Genomic DNA, 19,826 nt, shown 5'->3' on the forward strand with positions numbered 1-19,826 from the left:
AGGCATCGGACATGTGTCAGCACATCTGGGGCGCACATCCGTCGAGCCCGAGGGGAGATTTGCCGGAACAATTCAAACTGCGATATTGATCTTGGGGGTGACTGTCCCTGGCCGGCTGTCGGGTGGGAGTGCGAGTGTGCGCTCGCTCGCAAGTGTGTGCGTGTTTGTATGTGTGTGTGCCGTGTCGGGCTCTCCCCTTCCCCCCCTGTTTTCCCGTCGAGTGATGCACTTGGAATGAGAATCAGAGGATGGAAATAGTCTGGGAGGTGCTTTTTCTTCTTCAAGCCAATTTCATCGTCTGCATATCAGGTATGGGACGCGCTGGAACCCCTGGCGGGTTGGGGTTCTGTTGTGCTGTTGGGAATGTGTGGGATTTTATTGTGTGTAGGCGCTCAAGTAGCCTCGCGGGGTAGGAGGGGAAGGGGGGGGTGGCAGAGATCCTTTCAGTTCTGAGGGTTTGCTGCCTTGAGAATGAAAAACCTTCTAAGCCCAAGGGTGTGTGTGTGTGTGTGTGTGTGTGTGTGAGAGAGAGAGAGAGAGAGAGAGAGAGAGAGAGAGAGATGGTGATTATCTGTTAGGAGTCCTGGAACATAGAAGGGGTGGGGGATGAGAAACAAGAGGCAGATGGGTGTTGATTTTCAACGGCTTTCCTGCTGAGAACTCTGGCCCCCAAATCTGAGCCTTGGCAACCCCCAGCCCCATCCCCTGGCTTTCAAAGTTCCCAAACTCGGAGGTTCCCGGCAGGCAAAATGGACGCAGAGCCCTGCCCTGGTTATCTAGGCACTTTCAAGAGACTGCGGGAGGATGCGGGACTGGAGAGTGCCACCAGCAGGGACAGGAGGGATGTGGAGGTCCTCCGTGCCTTCCCCAAGCACATCAGAACTGGTGGTCTAAAACATGCTAGCATGCCATGCTCCACATCAAGTAAAAGCCAAGCCTGCCTGAAACAACACTCTGTGGGAAATACCACTCTAGAGGGTAGCCTTTCCTAATTCCCAGTGGAATGGTAGCTCTGCCTCACTGACCTGAGGCCACTTATGTCAGTCTGTGGTTTCAGGAGTTGATGAGGTGAATCGGGTAGGGATTGTGCCTGCCTGCCTGTGTGTCTGCGTGTTGGAGGGGATTCTGATTTCCAAGCAGTGTCTTTGTTGGTGCAGGGAGTTGGCTGTGTGGAGGGGAGCCATGAGAAAAAGCCCCAGGATCAGCAGTATTTCCCAGTTCAGTTCAGTGTCTCCTCCCACTGAGAGTGTCTACCCCATTTCCCCTCACACCTGTCATTAAAGTGCCTAGGGTAGGACCCATTCCCAGCGCTCCCCTCAGCCTGCATTCCCTCTGCAGAACTGGGGACTCAGCCAACTTCCCACTGAAGCCACCAAAAGAGGAGAACAGGAACCTTGCCCCTGTGAGCAGACACGTTTGAGCAGCACTGAAGTGGAGGGACCTGTTTCCTGCATCTTCCCTGGCCCAGCCAATCCCCACCCTCTAAGCTAGTTCTGGTTCTGGATCTTCAAAATCCTTGTCTGTGCACACCCTGGACCTCGTTCCAAATACCACTGCTCAGTGTCAACTTTCTCTTCCTAGGGCAGGAATGGGGAATCTTGAATTCAAAATCATTCTGTTTGGGGCTTTGCCACCAAACTAAGGATTTTGCCTCTGTAATACTTTAGAGACAAGAAAAAGTACCCTGGGACCACCCCAAATCCTCTAGTGGGACCTGTTTTACCCCATTCTGCGTCTGAAAGGAAACATTCCCTGGTGACTTGTAAGGGCTGATATCAGTCATATGTCCAGGAATGGACTGGATGGCACCTTAGAAGACCACAGTTTACGTCTTTCTCTTCTACATGTCTATTCCAAACTCTCTCGTTCCTTAATATTTCACTAGTTAGTTATATTCCTTAATATTTCACTAGTTATAGCCTTTCCTTACCTTTCTTCACCATCATAAATAATTTGCAAAGCAGACAAGCCAACTGAGTCCCTTTAAGGTTTACAAAGGGTTAACATGCATTGAGGCTCTGGACCCCCCACAGTCCTTTGTCTCCCACCCCTACCCTGCATTTATTTGGTCAGGCCATTACAAAGGAACCATTTGAGAATGGGTCTGTTCTTAGCTTCCAAAAGAGGCACTAGTGGGCTCCTTATCACAGCTGTACTTGGTGTATCAGTAACTAAATTATATAAATACAAGTATTAGGAAGGGGTTATTTCCAACCCAGAAGAGGTGCTATGGAGTATGTGGCCTTTCACATGTATTTACTAAATGATCATCATTGCTACGTAATGAGAGGATAAAAGTGTAAGCAAAATTGCCAGCTATTAGCTAAACACAGAAAACTAGGTTAGCGTTCCAAATGCCTAGTTAGGCTCTGCATTAATTTGCACTGTATGAAGACATTTAGGCAGAGTTGCAACATTATGTACTCTACATTTACACATCCATAAACTTAATTTTCAAAGACTGTACTTTCTCCAGGGCCAAGGTGGCCTCCCTCCTAAAACAACTACACGTTCAGTGGTATCCATGTACGTCCTAATTCTGATTAATAATATAATTATGACTCACAGTTGCCACAGTTTGGGGGACATCCCCCCCCCCCCATCGAGCAGCCTTAAGAGGTGTAGGTATACAGTGCACTAAGGTTGAATAATTGCGGCTCAGGGAGAGTTTAGTGGGTCTTTCATTTCTGTTTCCATGATTTGCAGTTTTAATTTACTCATGACTGAGCTTTTACCAAAAGGAACATAACCCTCTGATCATAGAACCTACTACATCTTAAATTTAAAAAAATTTAAAAAACAAGGCACCTCTCTTCTATCTTGGGATGAATTACCCTACCCAGTAAATGGGTACTAATTCTTCCTGAGTCACCAGGCATCCGTGATGGATGCATTGGTGGGGTGGACTTCATGACTAGAAAAGGTCAGCAAAAATCTGCAGTGTAAACACTTTACAGAAGGAAAATTTTGGTGGTAGATCTGGCCTAGTGACTGCATTTCCCTTGGTAGCCTTGGCTTTCAGGAACACTCTGGTGCTTTGTAGCTTAGTGCTTTGTTAACCAAAGATTCCTACCCTCCCCACTCCCCATTCCCCAAATTAAGCATACCCAAGGCATTTTTTTGCCTGGGCCTGAGTGGCTATATTTGTTAAAATACAGAGCCCTGGTTTTCGTGTATTTGATGGCTCTGCACTCATCACTTGGTTGTGATGAAGCTGTCAACAGAGGGGACTGGGGGTCCGCTTGACCAGGCTTAACTAACTGCTGGGGCTGTAGCATGTGTACCTTCCGTTTGAGAGAGCATTTCAATTTTGGCTACTAAAAGGACAGCACAGCTAGGTTTAAGAGGGAATGCCACGATCTGGGAGTTCTGTTCCACATCAGACTCAGATGTCATTTTCCCAAAAGTGTAAGGCAGTGAAAATCTGTGAAGAGGAATGAAGGGGGGAGAGAGAGAGAGAGAAAGAGAGAGAGAGGAAGGGAGGGAGAGGGAGGGAGGGGGGAAGAGAGAGGGAGAGAGAGGAGAACCAGGATGTTTTTTTTTTTTTCTATGTTAGCAAGAGCACCATTCCAATCTTACAAAAGCAGCTCAGATCAGCGAGAATGAATGCTTAGCAGCGCCAGGAGAGAATTTCCAGGTCCAAAGACAGCTGTCGGATTTAATTTCCACAACACATCCTACGTGCCTCTATGTAACTTTACTTTTTTGTCAGTTTATTCATAATAATAGCAATAGCAATTAAAATTATGTGGTGCTTTCACGGGTATTATATAATATTGCACATATTTTAATTCATCTAAGAATTTGTAGGGTAGTTTTATAGATGAGGCAGCCAAATCCCACAGCAGTTCAGCGTGGAGGGGTCACACCCAGGTCTAACTGAGTCAGAATTCAGTATTTCATTTCTTTTGGGATCAAGAGTTCTTGTAAATGTTTTTTTGTAAGTGTTTTTTATTGCAAGGTCTCCAGACTGAAAGAATGAATTATGTGAAATGGATGTGAGTTAGAGAGTTTGGAAGTGAAGGTTTAGGGTGATTGCAGTTCAGGACTAGAAATCAGGTAGCATTTGAGTTGTATATATGACTGTCAGTCAAACAGTGGATACTACTACCTGGGTTTGCCACCTGCACCTGATGGTCAGCAATCCCTATAAGCAAGGAATATTTCATACGTTCTTTTCCTAATTGGAAAATTAAAATGGTTCAACTTCTGTGTCTTTATGTGTGGAAAGGAGATCATAGTACATACCCCACCCTTTTGTGACATGGATTATAATGTATTCAGTGATTTTCACTTAGCACGGTATCTGAGGCACAGGAAGCTTGCAGTAATAGAATTATTTTTTTTCTCCCTCCAAATCAGGCATTGCACAGGTTTGTGAGGCCAGGAAAGAACAGAGCCTTTACCTTCCTTCCTTCAACTTGTTTAAAAGCAAAAGAACATCATGAGAAAGCGCATTTTATAACACTGAGTATGAATCCTACTTTCAAGGAGGCCTTGGCTTCACAACTTTGAAATGTCTCTTCACTTTCTCATATAAACGAGGTTGGTAGTATTGGGCTTTGGTGCATATTATGAGTAAAACCCACTTTATCTCGTTGAGCCCAGTACTCAGGTGAGGCTTGGAAAGTTTAATAAATCACCTGGGAACAACGTAGTACTTATTACCCAGGGGGCCATAAGCCTCTTTCTGCTTGTAAATTATAACTCTGTATAAACCCAGCTTTAAAGTGCTTCCAAAATGGCAAACTACGTATGCCGTCAATAGGACTTGAAAGAGAACATTCCGTTACACACAAAAAGAGCCCCACCCCAACAAAGACTACTTATCTGATGATGTTATTGGCAATATGGTTCCTGTAAATGCAGTTTGCCATTTTGATGTCCTATAGCCCAGTCCCTGACAGATACCATCATCACAGATGGGACTTTCTTGTCTGTGAGATGAGAGTCTTTCTGAGTAATATAAAACCCCTGGGGGAAAGAGAAGTGTCAATGTGGACAGTCATTTTCTTGGGTGGGGAGGAGAGGGGGTTTGATTTGCCATCTTTGGCCATCAGCACCTAACACCTCAACTTTTCACCTTGATTAAGCATTGCATATGTAGCTCTGGGGTTTAGGTCAGGAAGAGATAGATCCAGGTTCCATAAATGTGTATGGTGGCAAGCCTTTATACAAAGAGTATAGAAATTAGAAGACCCACTCTGCAGTCAGACTCTTCCTTAATTACTTCTTTGGGTGAGTCCCTTAGCCTCTTAGAGTCTCAGTTTCCTCTTCTGTGACATGGAAACAATATCCTCTTTGCCCGTTTCAAGGAATTGTTGAGGGAAACATCAGAGGGTGATCCTGAATGTTCTTTGTGTTATGTAAATGTAAAGTACCTGTATCGTTAGTGTATTATGGAATGATCCATGCTTAAGGTATAGTTAGAAAGTCAAAGTTGAGGTACATATGCATAATGTAGAGTGATGTAAAATGATAAGAATAATGCTTGACTGCTAAGATAGAAGAACAAAGTTGTAATGCACAAAGTGTATAGTGATACAAAAACATTAAGAATAATGCCTTGTTGTTTGCTAATGGACATACATGCTGCAGAAGAGAGAAGTCCGGATGCAAAGGAAAAGGAGGATATTAGATAAATGTTGGAGGTTGGAGAGAAGGGATGGAGGGGACCACATCATCCAAAGGAGAGGAGAAGGAATGAGTGATGTAGAGTGAAGACAGTCCCAGTTGGAACAAAAGGTTCACTTTTATGGCAAATTGGGATGAGCTCACATTGGGAGCTATTGAATTGAGAGAATGTAGAGTGCCTTCAGATATTTAATTACTTCATGATTTTTATTTTTTTTTTATTATGGATCTTGGCATGCCTTCAATGGACTGAACTTGGTTAAAATTTGTGTGAAATCCTAACATTTCTTTGGGTTGTAAGTCTGGGTTGCGAGTCTCCAGCCACTGCTGCACTTTGCATGGTTTGTAGCCTATTTGGGATTGTAGATGGTTGAGTTTGGGGAGACTGCAGCTTTCTCGTCTGTAAAATGGTTGATTCCCCAAGGTTGTTGATCCTACAGTGTAATTGTCACTTACTATTTGTAAAATGCCAATATGGTGTCCGGAATACATTTACCATGAGCCAAGTGACACCTGTCAAAGGGGAGTAAGTATAGGCCTTGGAACGAAGAGAGGCCTGTACATAATAATCCTCCCTTTGGCATTCTCTCCCTGTGTGTGGTCTTAGAGAACATCTTTAAGCTCTCGGAGCCATCTATAAAATGAGGATTGGAAAAAATATGCTTAAGATCCTGCCCTGGTGCCTAACATGTAGTGGTCACTCAGTGAACTAGAGCTACTCCTGTAAAATCACCATTGGCATCAATAACTTGTCACTTGTTATTGACACCTTGCACCTGTGCATGTAAATTCCAGTGAACAACTCAGTCATTTCTTTAGTGTTCAGCAAAACAGGATTGCCAGCTAGCTTTGTGTCAGGCATAGGAATCACAAAAATGAACAACACTTGGTCCTTAGTACTTACAAGATGGTACCTGCCAGGGGATAGAGTTGGGCACAAAGTGCTGTGGGAGTGTAAAGAAGGAGCAGTTAACTCTTGTTGGTGGATACCAGTGGGGGAGGGAAGGATTCATAGAGGAGAAGACATTTGAATAAGGCTGGAAGAATACATGAGATTTCAAAAGAATAGGAAGGAAAAGGCACTCAAGGAGGCAAGGATAGTCTGTCAAAAAAACCCAACAAAGTATCAGAAGTGCTTCGAACTGGGCATGGGGAGTGGCTGGGCCGGAGTAAGTGACTAGAGACAGGGCTGGAAGAATAACCTGGGGCCAGTGTGAAGGGGGCTTGAAAGCCAAGATAAGAAGTTTAGACTTTATCTTTTGTTATGAGGAGCTAAAGTGGAGGTACGGAAAAGGACATAAAAAAGGTTTATGTGCAATTCTTTTTAAACTTTGATCGCAATAAGCAATAACTTAGAAACCCCATTCCTTGTCTTCTTGTCAGCCTTTATTCTTGCTCACAAAACCCATTTAAGAAATACCGGTCTAATAGATCAATTAGGCCATTAATGGAACATTCTGAGTGACAGACCTTAAAAAAGAAAAAAAGTCAGTTGTCCTATCTGTTATGGACCTGATTTACCCTAATCTTTGAGATTCGGTATTTTCATGTGGAGCAAATGCAAATGTCTCCAATTTTGTACTTGAATAACAATGATAACATTAACAGTGATGGCTTTAACATTAGAGGCAGGCTAAGAGAAATGAATCATCCGTGCACGCTTTTGTGCTGTTGAAGATCGTGCACCAAGCAATAGATTCTCTAGTTGACATGAAACGGATGCTTGACGCACTGCAAAGCATTTTCTAGCCGTTTTCCCTTATTCCACTCTGCACTCCTACTTCCAATAGACTCTGTTCACTTGGGAGGGTATCCTCATGGCCCACTAAATTATATACCCATTTTACCCTCTCGAAGGTCCAGTTACCGTAGAGCAAGTGTAGAGACCTAAAATGAAATGGCTTCCTTTGTCCACTTAATCACTCAGCATTTATGGAGGGTGCACTATGCGTGAGGTCCTGGGGATCCTACAGGAATGAGTCAGACATGGACCTTTCCCTCCAGCAATTCACAATCCAGTAAGAGACCAATTTAAAGAATATTAGTAGTTACAGCAGAATCTGATAAGTATTGAGAAGGGACATCTGACTCATTCTGGGGGTGGGAGGGAGGAAAGGAGTGTTAAACGATTCTTGGGCCGAGTCTCGAGAATGGAAGATTTTTGCCGACTGACCAGGAGGAGTGTAACGGGGGGAAGGGTGATCACGGGAAAGAGCATTTGCAAAGGCAGGAGTATTAGATAAGACGCGATGAATGCAGGGGCTGTCAAGAGGTCAATACGGCAACCACTAGAGAGTGGGGTGTGATGGATGAGGTTGAGATAGAGGAGGTTGGGGAGATAGGATTCCAATAACAGTAACACCTTGCAAGCAAAAATTGTCAGTGAAAACCACCCTTGCACCTCTCAGTGCAGGGGAGGCGTCCTTTAAAGGCCCAAGAAGTAGCTCTAGCTTACATCTTTCTTTTCATTAGGAACAGATGAGTCAGGGTTAAAGCTTTGAACCCGCTCTGCTTCATTTGGCCCAGATCACTGGTTATTTTCCAGTGTCACCTGTAGTTCCAGGTGGCTTCCCAGAAGCTTTTGAAATAAGCCAGATATACATTGCAGAATTTATCTCCTGACTTAGTTTGCCCCCATGTGTTTCTACCCTAGGAAAAAGCCAGAACCCACTGGCTGACTCTGGAGTGGGCAGTATGCTAATTGTCATCTTATCGTCTTTGATAATCGAGTCTTCCCTCTACCTTTTTGCAGTTTTTGTCTCATAAAACCCTACACAAAGCTTTGGAGGATTTCCATCGTGCAGGGGCTGGGGTGGGGAGCTGTAAGTGGTAAGAGATGGTCCACGATTGCCTTTTTAAGAGAGCCATAATTGCTTTTTATTAGCAGGATTGGGCTGGTAATGGGGTAGCCAGTGTTTGGGCTTGATTACATTTGCATTAAGGTACCATCAGGATGGCAGTGGAGAGATTATCCGTGGCTGTGAAGGAGACAGCCTGCAAGTGCCTTTTCCTCCTCATGTGGGAGAGGTGTGACCTTTGTCACAGTAAATGCAGAATTAATCTTTAACTTTGTCCAATGCTTCATGCCCCGTGGCTGAAGGGGCTGGCGGTAGGAAATGAAGCCTGTGACTTTCAGGTGACGTTTTCCAGAGCCAAGTCCCGCTGGTTTCACAACACATTTGGCAGCAGTGCTAGAATTGGAATAAACACACTTACTGAAGGATATGAGTCAACATATTCCCCTTCCGCTGCCCCCTCTTCCTACCACACACAGCTACCTTTCACCCTCAAGGAAAACAGTTTTGATGGCAGCGTGTATTGAGTGAGCACAGGCCATTCTTCCTCTGTGAGGTTGGGATGATATGAATGCTTCATGGGATTCTTGAAATGAACAAAAAAGGGACATATCTGGGGGAGGGCTCTGCCCCCCACCCCTAGCGTTTAACGTGTCAGTTCATTCATTAACAAAATGTTAGTGAATGCCTCCTTTGAGGGAGGCACTCGGCCAGGCAATGTAGTGAACAAATCAGTCGTGATCTTTGCCCTTATAGAATGTATGGTAGGTGATACATAAATATCGTGGGGTTTTCCCCCCATTGTTCAACCCAGTGCCTTGCATTTAGTAGATGATCAATAACGAATGATTGGATTATTACATAAATGAGTAACAAGGAGTGGGGTTAGAATGGTTTTCTTGCTTTTGTGGGAGAATGGGAGATAAGATGTGAGGCCAGGAGGGAGGAGAGATGAAGAAGATCTCTGTTGGCTGCCCTTTGACTTCTACTGCAGGGGGGTCTTTGAGCGTGCAGAGCCGACTGGAACCTTCCCAGGGAGCCATATATTTGGTAGCTTCCTATTTTCTTCTCAGACTGAACTCATCTCTGCATTTGACAAACCCACCGTTAGCTGTTTACAATGTATTTTGGCTCCTTTGTGTTGATTCCACACTGTAACACCTGCACCAGGAAGACTGAGGATCAGCGGATGTGTTGTTGTTCCTTTCTCCGTGTCATCTCTGTTCCCGTTAAAGGAGTTTGCTTAGGATATGGCATGTGCTTGTTGGATTCCAGTTTGCGAGAAGCCAGCACTTGAGAAAGCTCACTGCCCTATAGCATTGCACTAGAGTGCTTTGGGGGAAAAAGCCCACCCAGTCTTTAGTCTGGGTGCAGACTAATACAGAAAATGACTCTGGTTCCTAAGGTGTTTCCAGTCTTGTATCAGAGAACTTGACTTCTCCCTCTGGCCTTCTGTAACTGAACCACTAGTTCTTACCAGCGGGGAGACTCTGGGGCCCAGAAATGGAAAGAACTGGCTGCACATTCTGCTTAGAATCTTCTAGGTGATCTCCACAGCTGCGGGGAAATGCTCAGTTGGATGGTTTGTTGTGGTCAGTTTGCTTGTTAATTTAATTTCGAAAAAAAAAAATTAGGGCCCCTAATTTTAAAAAGGCTCCTCCTATTAACTTCTCCGTAGATATATGGAGATTATACTAGTAGTTAGAAAGCGAGGCATCTATGAGTAATCAGTCGGCTTCTTCTGTATGGCCCGGGTGTGAATAAGAATGTCATTGGATGGCTGACTCTTATAATCACTGTGATGATAGCAGCTGTAAGTCCCAGAGGCTCAAATCCCGGTAGAATGACATATAGTGAAGTCATTATTTTTTGTGTCTGTAATAGACTCCATCTCTGTTTTTCCACCGTGTTGAAGACGTTCTGTGCGGTCTTTGAAGGGCTGTGCTGTGGCTAAGTGAGAGTCGTATGCATTTTAATTGCAGGGGTTGGTGCACCCCCCTCCCTTTTCTTTCCTCCTGCTCTTAGAACTGCTGAAATTACGGCTTGACTGAGCCAGGTAAAGTCTTGTAATGTGCCCCATCTGAAGGTAAGACGTGCTGAACAAATTAATGAATGAGAGTTGTGTTTGTGCATTTGCTGTTTGGGCTGAAGGCATGTTCAACTGAAATGCTCCTCCTTGATCAGGGTTCCTTGCAAGTTGGGGACTGTGTGTGCAGGTTTTCAGCATCACAGATGTGAGTGATGGTGGAAGTCATTGAGTACCTTTTAATGCAAAATCACAGCATCAAAGGAAATTGCGAAAAACGAATGGATTCCTTATAGACTAGGTTTTTATTTACCAAAGTTTGCAATTACAACATTTTCAACCTTAAATCTTTATAGTTTTTTTAACTCTACATTGTATCTGAAGTATTTCCCTGTTTGCTTCCTCACTATGTTAGTTCAGGAAATCCTAGACTTTGTGACAGATAAACACCAAAATCTTGGTGACCTAACACAATAGAAGCTTACTTCCTGCTCACATTAATTGGCCGTTGGTGTCAATGCGTGTGTGTGCACGTGCATGTATAAGGTGCATATGGCCATGGTGAGGGGGGAGGGATGGAAGGGAAGGAATCTTGTCTTTGTGGTGACTTGGAAGTCTCCAGGCTGACAGAGGCTCTGCTGTCTCTAGGGTAGGGTTTCCAATGCTGTCCTAGGTCAGTATCAGCAAATGGAGCAGAAGGAGAAGGATCATGGGAGAGTTTTTATGGGCTTAGCAGGAAAGCTGTGTGCATCACTTATGGTCAGACACATGGCCCCATCTTATTGCCAAAGAGCTTGGGAATTGTACCCTAGCCTTGTGTCCAGGAGCAGAGGGACAGCGGTTTGGCAAACCATTAGTTGGTGTCTGTCGCTTTAATGTTCATGACTTTCTTTATAATAGTTCCATGTAACTTATTCATCTAAAATAGCATCATTTATATTTATCTTTTTCCCTGTTTTTGAGATCTAGGTTTCTACGTTTGGCCATTTTGGGGGGGCGTATGTTTTGTTTTGTTTTTTGTCTATAGAGATATGTTTTTAAGTTCTTATTTAAATTCTAGTTAGTTAGCATTTAAATTCTAGTTAGTTAGTAATATTAGCTCCAGGTATACAGTATAGTGATTCAATGCTTCCGTACAATACCCAGTGCTCATCATAACACCTGTTTCTTACCCCCCATCACCTGTTTCTCCCACCTCCCCCTCCCACCTCTCATCGGTTTGTTTTGTATGATTAAGACTCTGTTTCTTAGTTTGCCTCTCTCTCTCTTTTTTTCCCTTTTGCTCATTTGTTTTGTTTCTGAAATTCTATTTATGAGTGAAATCATATGGTGTTTGTCTTTCTCTGACTGACTTATTTTGCCTAGCATAATACTCTCTAGTCCCATCCACATCGTTGCAAATAGCAAGGTTTCATTCTTTTTGATGGCTGAATAATATTCTGTTATATATATATATATGTATATATATATGTATATATATATGTATGTATATACGTATATACGTATATGTATATACGTATATACGTATGTACATATATATATAAACAAAACCCATATATATATAAATATATGTGTGTGTGTATATATATATATATATATATATATAACCTATATATCACATCTTTTTTATCCATTCATCTATCAGTGGACACTTGGGCTGTTTCTGTAATTTGGCTATTGTTGATAATGCTGCTATAAACATCAGGGTGCATGTATCCCTTTGAATTAATGTTTCTGTATTCTTTGGGTAAACACCTACTCATTCAGTTGCTGAATCATAGGATAGTTCTACTTTTAACTTTTTGAGGAACCTCCATACTGTTTTCCAGAGTGGCTGTAGCAGTTTACATTCCCACCAACAGGGCAAGACAGTTCCTTTTTCTCCACATGTTCATCAGCACTTGTTTCTTGTGCTTATTTTAGCCACTCGGACAGGTATGAAGTGACATCTCACTGTGGTTTTGGTTTGTATTTCCCTGATGATGAGTAATGTGGAACATCTTTTCATGTGTCTGTTAGCCATCCGTATATCTTCTTTGGAAAATGTCTATTTGTGTCTTCCGCATACTTTTCAATTGTTCTTTCGGTGTTGAGTTTTGTAAGTTCTTTATATATTTTGGATACTAACCCTTTATCAGATATGTCATTTGCCAATATCTTCTCCCATTGCTTAGGTTGCCTTTTAGTTTTATTAATTATTTCTGTCTCTTTGTAGAAGCTTTTCATTTTGATGAAGTTCCAGTAGTTTATTTTGGCTTTTATGTCCCTTGCCTCAAGAGACATATCTAGAAGGCGGTTGCTATAACTGATGTCAAAGAGGCATAGATATTTATTTATATTGAATTATTTCTTTAAAATCATCCCTGTATTGTGATAAATGGATAAAACAGTATGAAGTTCTTTATGGTTTGACCATATTACATCTTTAAGTAATGCACAACCTTTTTATAAGTCTCCAGAAGTATGCCTAAATTCCTTGAGAAAGTAAACAAGTATGTAGAACAGTGATTAAACTTTCAAAAATCGTTTCAACAGTGGCCCACCCCAGAAACTATTAGACAAAACCCAAATAGCTTTGGTATTCAAAATGTTGTTCTGCTCAATAAGTCAGATCAGACACAGGAAACCTGGTTAAGAACAAGCAAATCACTATCCTAAATCCAGAATTTTGAGACTTTTTAAAAACAATGTTTATTTATTTATTTTGAGAGAGAGAGAGCGCGCGCGTGAGAGAGCGCGTGTGTGCATGTGTGTGTGAACAGGAAAGGGGCAGAGAGAGAGAGGGACAGAGAGAGAATCCCAAGCAGGCTGTGCACTGTCAGTGTGGGCTCGATTCCATGAACAGTGAGACGTTAACTGAGCTGAAATCAAGAGTTGGACACTTAATGGACTGAGCCACCCAGGCGCCTCCAGAATTTTGAGACTTCTGGAATATTGTTCTAATAACATATTTCTATAAATTGTACAGAAGAACATTTCAGGTGGATGGCAGCAAAGATTAATGGGATGGAAGTTAGAAAATGTTGATGTGAGTGCTGCTACCAGCTCTGTGGTCTGGGGAAAGTCGTTTTACCGGCCTGGGCCCCAGTGTTTTCCATTTAAACAGGGACATTGGACAGGTAATTTCTAGGTCCCTTTCCAACTCGGAATTTTATAATGTTAAGAGGCTTTTACCGAGAGTTATCCAAGTTTACTGTCCAGTTGTCCAGTGATGCTAAACTTTCCCAGTTTGGGAAACGTTAAGGCAGAAAAATTGCAGGAAGAACTTTCATGACAGTGAGTAGGCGGGAAAGTGGCCAATGATTTCAAAGATGGACAAGTATAAGACAAGGGGTGATAAGAGAATAGCCTGAACTATGCCTGTAGAAAGATGACCTTATAGCCCTCTAGTGAGACCCTTGGAAAGACTCAAGTGGGCATCATTGCTTCATAAAAGCATATACTGAAAACCATGTGGTCCATATATTGGAGTCTTAGAATTTCACCTCTTGTTTTGTGACCTTGGGAAGTCACTTAAAATCTCTAAGTAATCCTCAGTATCCTCTTTCATAGGCTGGAAGTAATAACATCTATAACATCAGTTAAGAGAGACTGAAATTTTAAAACGCAGCCGAGTGCTTAGCACATAGGATATACTTGATAAATGGTTTCGTATTGTTATGGCTGAAGCTAGAAGAACAAAAGATGTTGGGCAAAATTAGGAAGGAATTTGGCAATATCATGTAAAACATGGGGATTAAATGAGCCAATTCATGTGAAAGTGTTTAGCACAATGCCTGCACATAACATATAATCAGTTGAGGTTGGTTGAATCTGATTCACCAGGGAAAGCTAGGATGTTTGGGGAATATTTTAAAGGTAATAAGAAAGAAGACAATCATGTCTTTTTCATAAAATGATCTTCAGAGGCAATCTACTGAGTCTGGCTCACATTTTATTTAATAATTTAAAAAATGTGCATTTAATGCCACGTCCTTTTCATTCTACAACTAGGGTTTAGACTTATCAAGGCCTGTATATCCAGTAAATATTTGGCCTTGAGATTGGTGGCATAAACAAATCCCTGAGTCAGGAATTTGCTCATAGGTTTTCTTGCTTGATGTAAATGTTGGCTTATTGGCCAGAGCAATAAAGAAATGAGGTATTAGGATCTAATCCATTTATGATAAAAGATATAATATTTACATCTTCTAAAACTATCCCTTGCTCGTTTTTTACTGGAATTTGGTTATTCTGTTTTCTTTTCATTACTCAGTCTTGCCAGGTTCCCCAACCACTAATTTATGCAGATGGTAACCTTAACTATGTTTTTTCAACAAATTTGCAACATGAAATGATAGTTCTGATTTATGCTTCATAGCCACTCGAGAGAATGATTTTTAAAATGATAATTAAATGCTGAGCTATTCCTGGGATTGCGACATGGTTCCCTTTCAAATATATCTGATCTGAGAATTTCAGCAAAAGGCATAAAAGAAAAACTAACAAGAAATTTGACAGATGACAAAGGCTGTCTTGATGTTAAGTAAAGAGAAGCAAACTGTGACCTAAGCATGTGTGTCTCTAGGGAGCCAGCTTGGGAGCTTTTCTGAGTGTGTGGGTGTTTTTGTGGGATTCTCCCCACCACCCCCCTCCCCCAGTCACGTTGGTAGGGGCTGGATTACAATGGAGAATGTGCAGATTAATGGCCTGTTGGGGCTAATCCACTAAACCCCTACTCCTGTTTCTCTTAAATTGATTGAGTTTTGAGGAGCTGATGATACACCCATACCTGATACTAGAGCCCCGTGAATTAATGAGACCTGCTAGCTTAAAGTGCACATAAGCAAGAATCACTGACTTCATGGGACATACCTCCTTTTTGCACTAGGAAATTCTTTTATTAATTGCATTTAGTTCCCAATGTGTTGTTTCATAACCTTTTTTTCTGAGACTATTTTTACATGATTACATTTTAAAATTATAGCCCTAATATAACCCAATTTTTAAGAGAAGACTAGAAGAGGAAACAGATTACCTATAATCCATAACCTGAAAGTAACTATTATGAATAGTTTGTTCTCCTGTAAAATTTTATTTATAAGCGGTTTTAGTTACTTGAAATTTTATTCCACTATTCTGTTTGAGCAAGAGGCACATGAGATAAATGCATGGTTTGTGTGCATTAAAGCAGGTCCTGCCTAACATGTAGACCAAACCAATATGAAAATAATTATGTACGTGGATGGATAGATGTGGGATTGATGAAAATCACAATTTCATGCTAAATTAGTGAACTCACATCAGATGAACTTTGAACAGAATTTAAATTTCTAAATCTTCAATTATGAATCTGTTGCTCTTGAAAAAAATAATTAGGAAGATAAAAAGATGAGACATGCAATCATAGTATTGGGGATTTTTTGAGTAGGAAACATTTGGAAGAGACAATTTAGAAATGAGGTTTTAAAAAATACATCATTTAACTATTAAAACACAGAAATATGTTTGAATGCACCGGGAAACTATTTGAGAGAGTGATTTTAAAGCTTACAGACAGACAGACAGACAGACAGACCTAGGTTTAAACCCACACACTGCCTCTTCCAACCTGGAAGGCTTTGGGGATGTTGACTTCTCCTGCATCTGTTTTCTAATCTGTAATATGGGGATAAAAAGAACCACCTCAGTGATTTTTTTGTGTGTGTTAAATGGCATTATGAAAGTAAAGCATTTAGTGTGTCGTTATTGGCCATATAATAATGGCTTAATAAAGGTGGCTCATTAGTAACATCATGTTCATAACTTGGGAGATGAGGCCAGTCACATGGTCTTTGTAAAGGAGGAGGATTCTTTGAGTTACCTCCTTTGTAAGGAACATTGCAGTAGAAGTTCAGAAACTTCATACCCCCCGCTGACTCTACAAGAGTTCACACTGTTAAAACCGATGTTTAAAAGTCGTCTGTAATACTCCGTAAACACCTTTCCAGCTTTGCTCCAACTTGGCTGCTCTCTATTCCGCGAATGCATTTTGCCCATCCTTACCTGTGCTATTGTTCGTGTTGTGTTTCCCCACCTGGTTTTCAACCACCTGAATCTTGCCCATGTCACACGTTCAGCCGGAGGGCTCCTTCTCTGTGGAGGCTGTTGTGATCCCGCAAGTTGGAAGTCCTCTCTTGGTTCTTTACACCCCATTGGCTCTTCCAGTCTTCAGTGCTACTCATCACTGACCTGACTTGCTTCCTCTGTCAGATGGAAAACTCACCGTGGTCAAGAATTGTCTAGTCTGCTTGTGTGTTCTGTTCTCACTCCTAGCCCAGCATGCTGGTTGGGTGGGTTTTACTCCCCAGTCTGTAGTGATAATTGCAAGATTATTTGTAGATATGCTGAGTAGTGTTTGTTGACTTAAGTTGTATTACCTCTTTCTGCCCAGTCCCTCTTGGAGATACTACCACTTAGGACAGGGCTCAGCACACAACGGCCTCTGGGCCAAATCTGGCTTGCCGCCTTGCATTGTAAAGGAAGTTTTCTTGGAACACAGCCATGCTTGTTCATTCATTTGTCTCTGGCTGTTTTTATACAGCAACGGACTTGAGTAGCTGCAACAGAGACTCTGTTCCCTGAAATGCCTGAAATATTTAGTGTTTGGCCCTTTACAGAAAAAGTTTGCAACCCCTTAATGCAAACAATTAATTTGAATACTTCCTAACAGGTAGAATAAGAAACCAGGTGCCCGGGCAACCTGTTTTTTTCAATGAAAGATTAAATTATATACAAAATGTTAAAAAAAAAAAAAGTTTTTAAAGCCTTGAGGTTTTTGAACGACAGGATTATCTTGACTTTCGTAGGTATCTTGGCAGTCTCTACCACCCCCAGGGGGTTCCTTAAGCACCTACCACTCTCAGAAACCAAAAAGGAACTCTTATTTTGTGCTGAGTTGGATTTGTAAAGCCTTCTTTACTGTCAGAGGAGCTTGGAGTAGCTGTGGCCCTGCCCAGACAAACATTCTGAGGGGAAGCCACTGTCCCCTAAGGGATGGTTCTTGCCGGGGATGGCAGCTTGGCAGGGAAGGAGCAAGCTTTCTGTGAGCACCTTCTGCCACCAGTCCTTTGAAAAAATAACCCTCCTCTTTAGGGAATGTGAAGGTCAGACCACATTCAGAAATAAGAACATCACCTGGAAAGGCAAGCAATTTTAGGAATGACAACCTGAAAAATCAAACCTTTCCCCCTGACGATTGAGACAGGCCAGACACATAACCTGAGCCATGATCAGTTTCTGCACTTGGACGGGAGCATTTTCTCCCAAATAACAAGCCGAATGAGTTCTGCTGGGCTCTGGGAGATGGTTGCCGTCCTCCCTGGACAGATGGGGAAATTGAAGTCAAGATGCAGAGGCTTAGCCTGGCCACAGAGGGAGTGGGTTCTGGCATTCCCAGCTCTTAGACCTGACATTTGCACTGAGAAGCCACTAAAGCAGATTTCAGAATGTTGCTTGACACGGGCTCTTTGGGACTCTAGAGCAGGGCTTGGCAAACAGTGGCCCACAGACCAAAGCCAGCCTGCTGGCTGTTTTTATAAAGCCGGGAGCTAAAAATGATTTTTACATTTTTAAATGAATTCGATAAAAACAAAAGAAGGAGAAGATTTCGTGAAACGTGAAAAATATACAAAACCACATTCTGATCCATAAATAAAATTGTATCAAAATCCGGCTACACCCATTCACTTATATATTAGCTACCTATCCTCTGTGGCTGCCTCTGCATTACAATAGCAGACCTGAGCCTATAGTATTAGAGCCTGTATGTAGCCTTCAAAGACTAAAATACTCTCTGGCCCTTCACAGAAAAAAATCTTGCCAACCCCTGCTCTAGTGTGCCTATAACATAATAATTAAAATCAACTTTACCAAAGTGTGCTGTATATAAAATGTACTCATTTGTTTTATTTAAAAAATTTTTAATGTGTATTTATTTTTGAGAGAGAGAGAGAGAGAGACAGAATCTGAAGCAGGCTTCAGGCTCTGAGCTGTCAGCACAGAGCCCAACGTGGGGCTCGGACTCGTGAACCGCGAGATCATGACACGAGCTGAAGTGGGATGCTTAACTGCTGAGCCTCCCAGGCGCCTGTAAAATGCACTGATTTTAACTCTGCTGTTTAGTGCGTTTAGGGAAGGAATATAGTTACGTAACCACCACAACCATCATGCTACAGAACATTTCAACCATCCCCCTAATTTCCTTGTGCCCCTTTCGAGTCATTCCTCTCTGAGTTCATCCTTGAACTCAAGCAACTGCAGATCTGATCTCTGCCAATAGCATCAGCTTTTAAATGTCTGTTTCCTGAGCATTTGAGAACACTAGAGACCACAAGAAGGTGGTGGTTGGGGATGTGTGAAAACAAGTTGATTGTATTCTTCCGTGTGAAAATGCCTTAACTCTCTACAAAGACTCACTCCAGACAACTCCTTCACTGTTTGTAGCTAACAGGCATGGTGCAAAGAGCTCTCCGCCTATCATCTCATTTATTGGTTTTACCTTTATAAGGGAGTGCTTGCCCATCTCCCATTTTATTGATCAGGGCAACCAGGCTAACTTGCTGAAGGACATACAGCTGATAGGATGTAGCTTAAGATTTGAACTCTGATATGTCTGGATCCAGAGCTTGAGCTCAGTGGCATCCCATACACTTACTCAGTATTGTCTGCAAACCTGCTTGGAGGTGTCAGCACTTGCTAGAGAAAGCTCAGAGAGTTAAGTGACCATTCCCAAGTCACCCAGCTACTCACTGCCAGAGTCAGGATTTGAACTGCTAACGGCAAGCAAAAGGCAGAGAGCAGAGAGCAATTGAAAAAAATGTTATTTTGAAAGATCAAAATCCCCCGTCCTACAAAGGGGTGAACTAAGAGCCCCAGGTGAGCATGCTGTAGATAATGCAGGGGTGAGGGTGGCAGTGGGTGAGAGGAAGTCTTAAGCCAGATGTACTTTTGTTTTCTAAACTAATGGATAGTCCAAGACTATGTAATTTAATATAAATAAGTAATGGTGGTAAAGCATTTTGAAAAACACTGAAGGGTACATCCGTGCTGACCAACATTAATAATCAAAATCTCTTCCTGTTCCCTTACAAACAGCATTATATCTACCTTGGAAGAGGTGAAAAGAGAATAGTCTCAGAGTCCAGCTACGTAGAGTATTCCCTTTTAGTCCTCCTCCTCACCCCTTCTATGATAAAGAATGGTGCCGTTTACCAACCCCTAGTTAGAATGATGTCACAGCATTTCTTCAGAGCCCTTTTACTAAGTACTCGGCCCTTAAAAGGCACCCCAAACAATTCTTTGTTGTCCCCATTTTCTAGGAACACTCCCAGCCTCTCTTCAGGCTCTCCTTA

General features: G+C 42.2%; 1 protein-coding gene across 1 annotated transcript in view; it reads left to right on the top strand.

Annotated features, from left to right (window-relative positions):
* Positions 1 to 239: 239 nt before the first annotated feature.
* CA10 (carbonic anhydrase 10) overlaps positions 240 to 19,826 on the top strand; it is a 485,650-nt gene continuing 466,063 nt past the window's right edge. Inside the window, exon 1 of the mRNA XM_030296817.1 lies at positions 240 to 309. Coding sequence (XP_030152677.1) covers positions 249 to 309 — 61 coding nt within the window. The 5' untranslated portion in view covers positions 240 to 248. The remainder of the gene's footprint in view (positions 310 to 19,826) is intronic.

The sequence above is a fragment of the Lynx canadensis genome, chromosome E1 (genome assembly GCF_007474595.2).
Source record: "Lynx canadensis isolate LIC74 chromosome E1, mLynCan4.pri.v2, whole genome shotgun sequence".
NCBI classification, from domain to species: Eukaryota; Metazoa; Chordata; class Mammalia; order Carnivora; family Felidae; genus Lynx; species Lynx canadensis.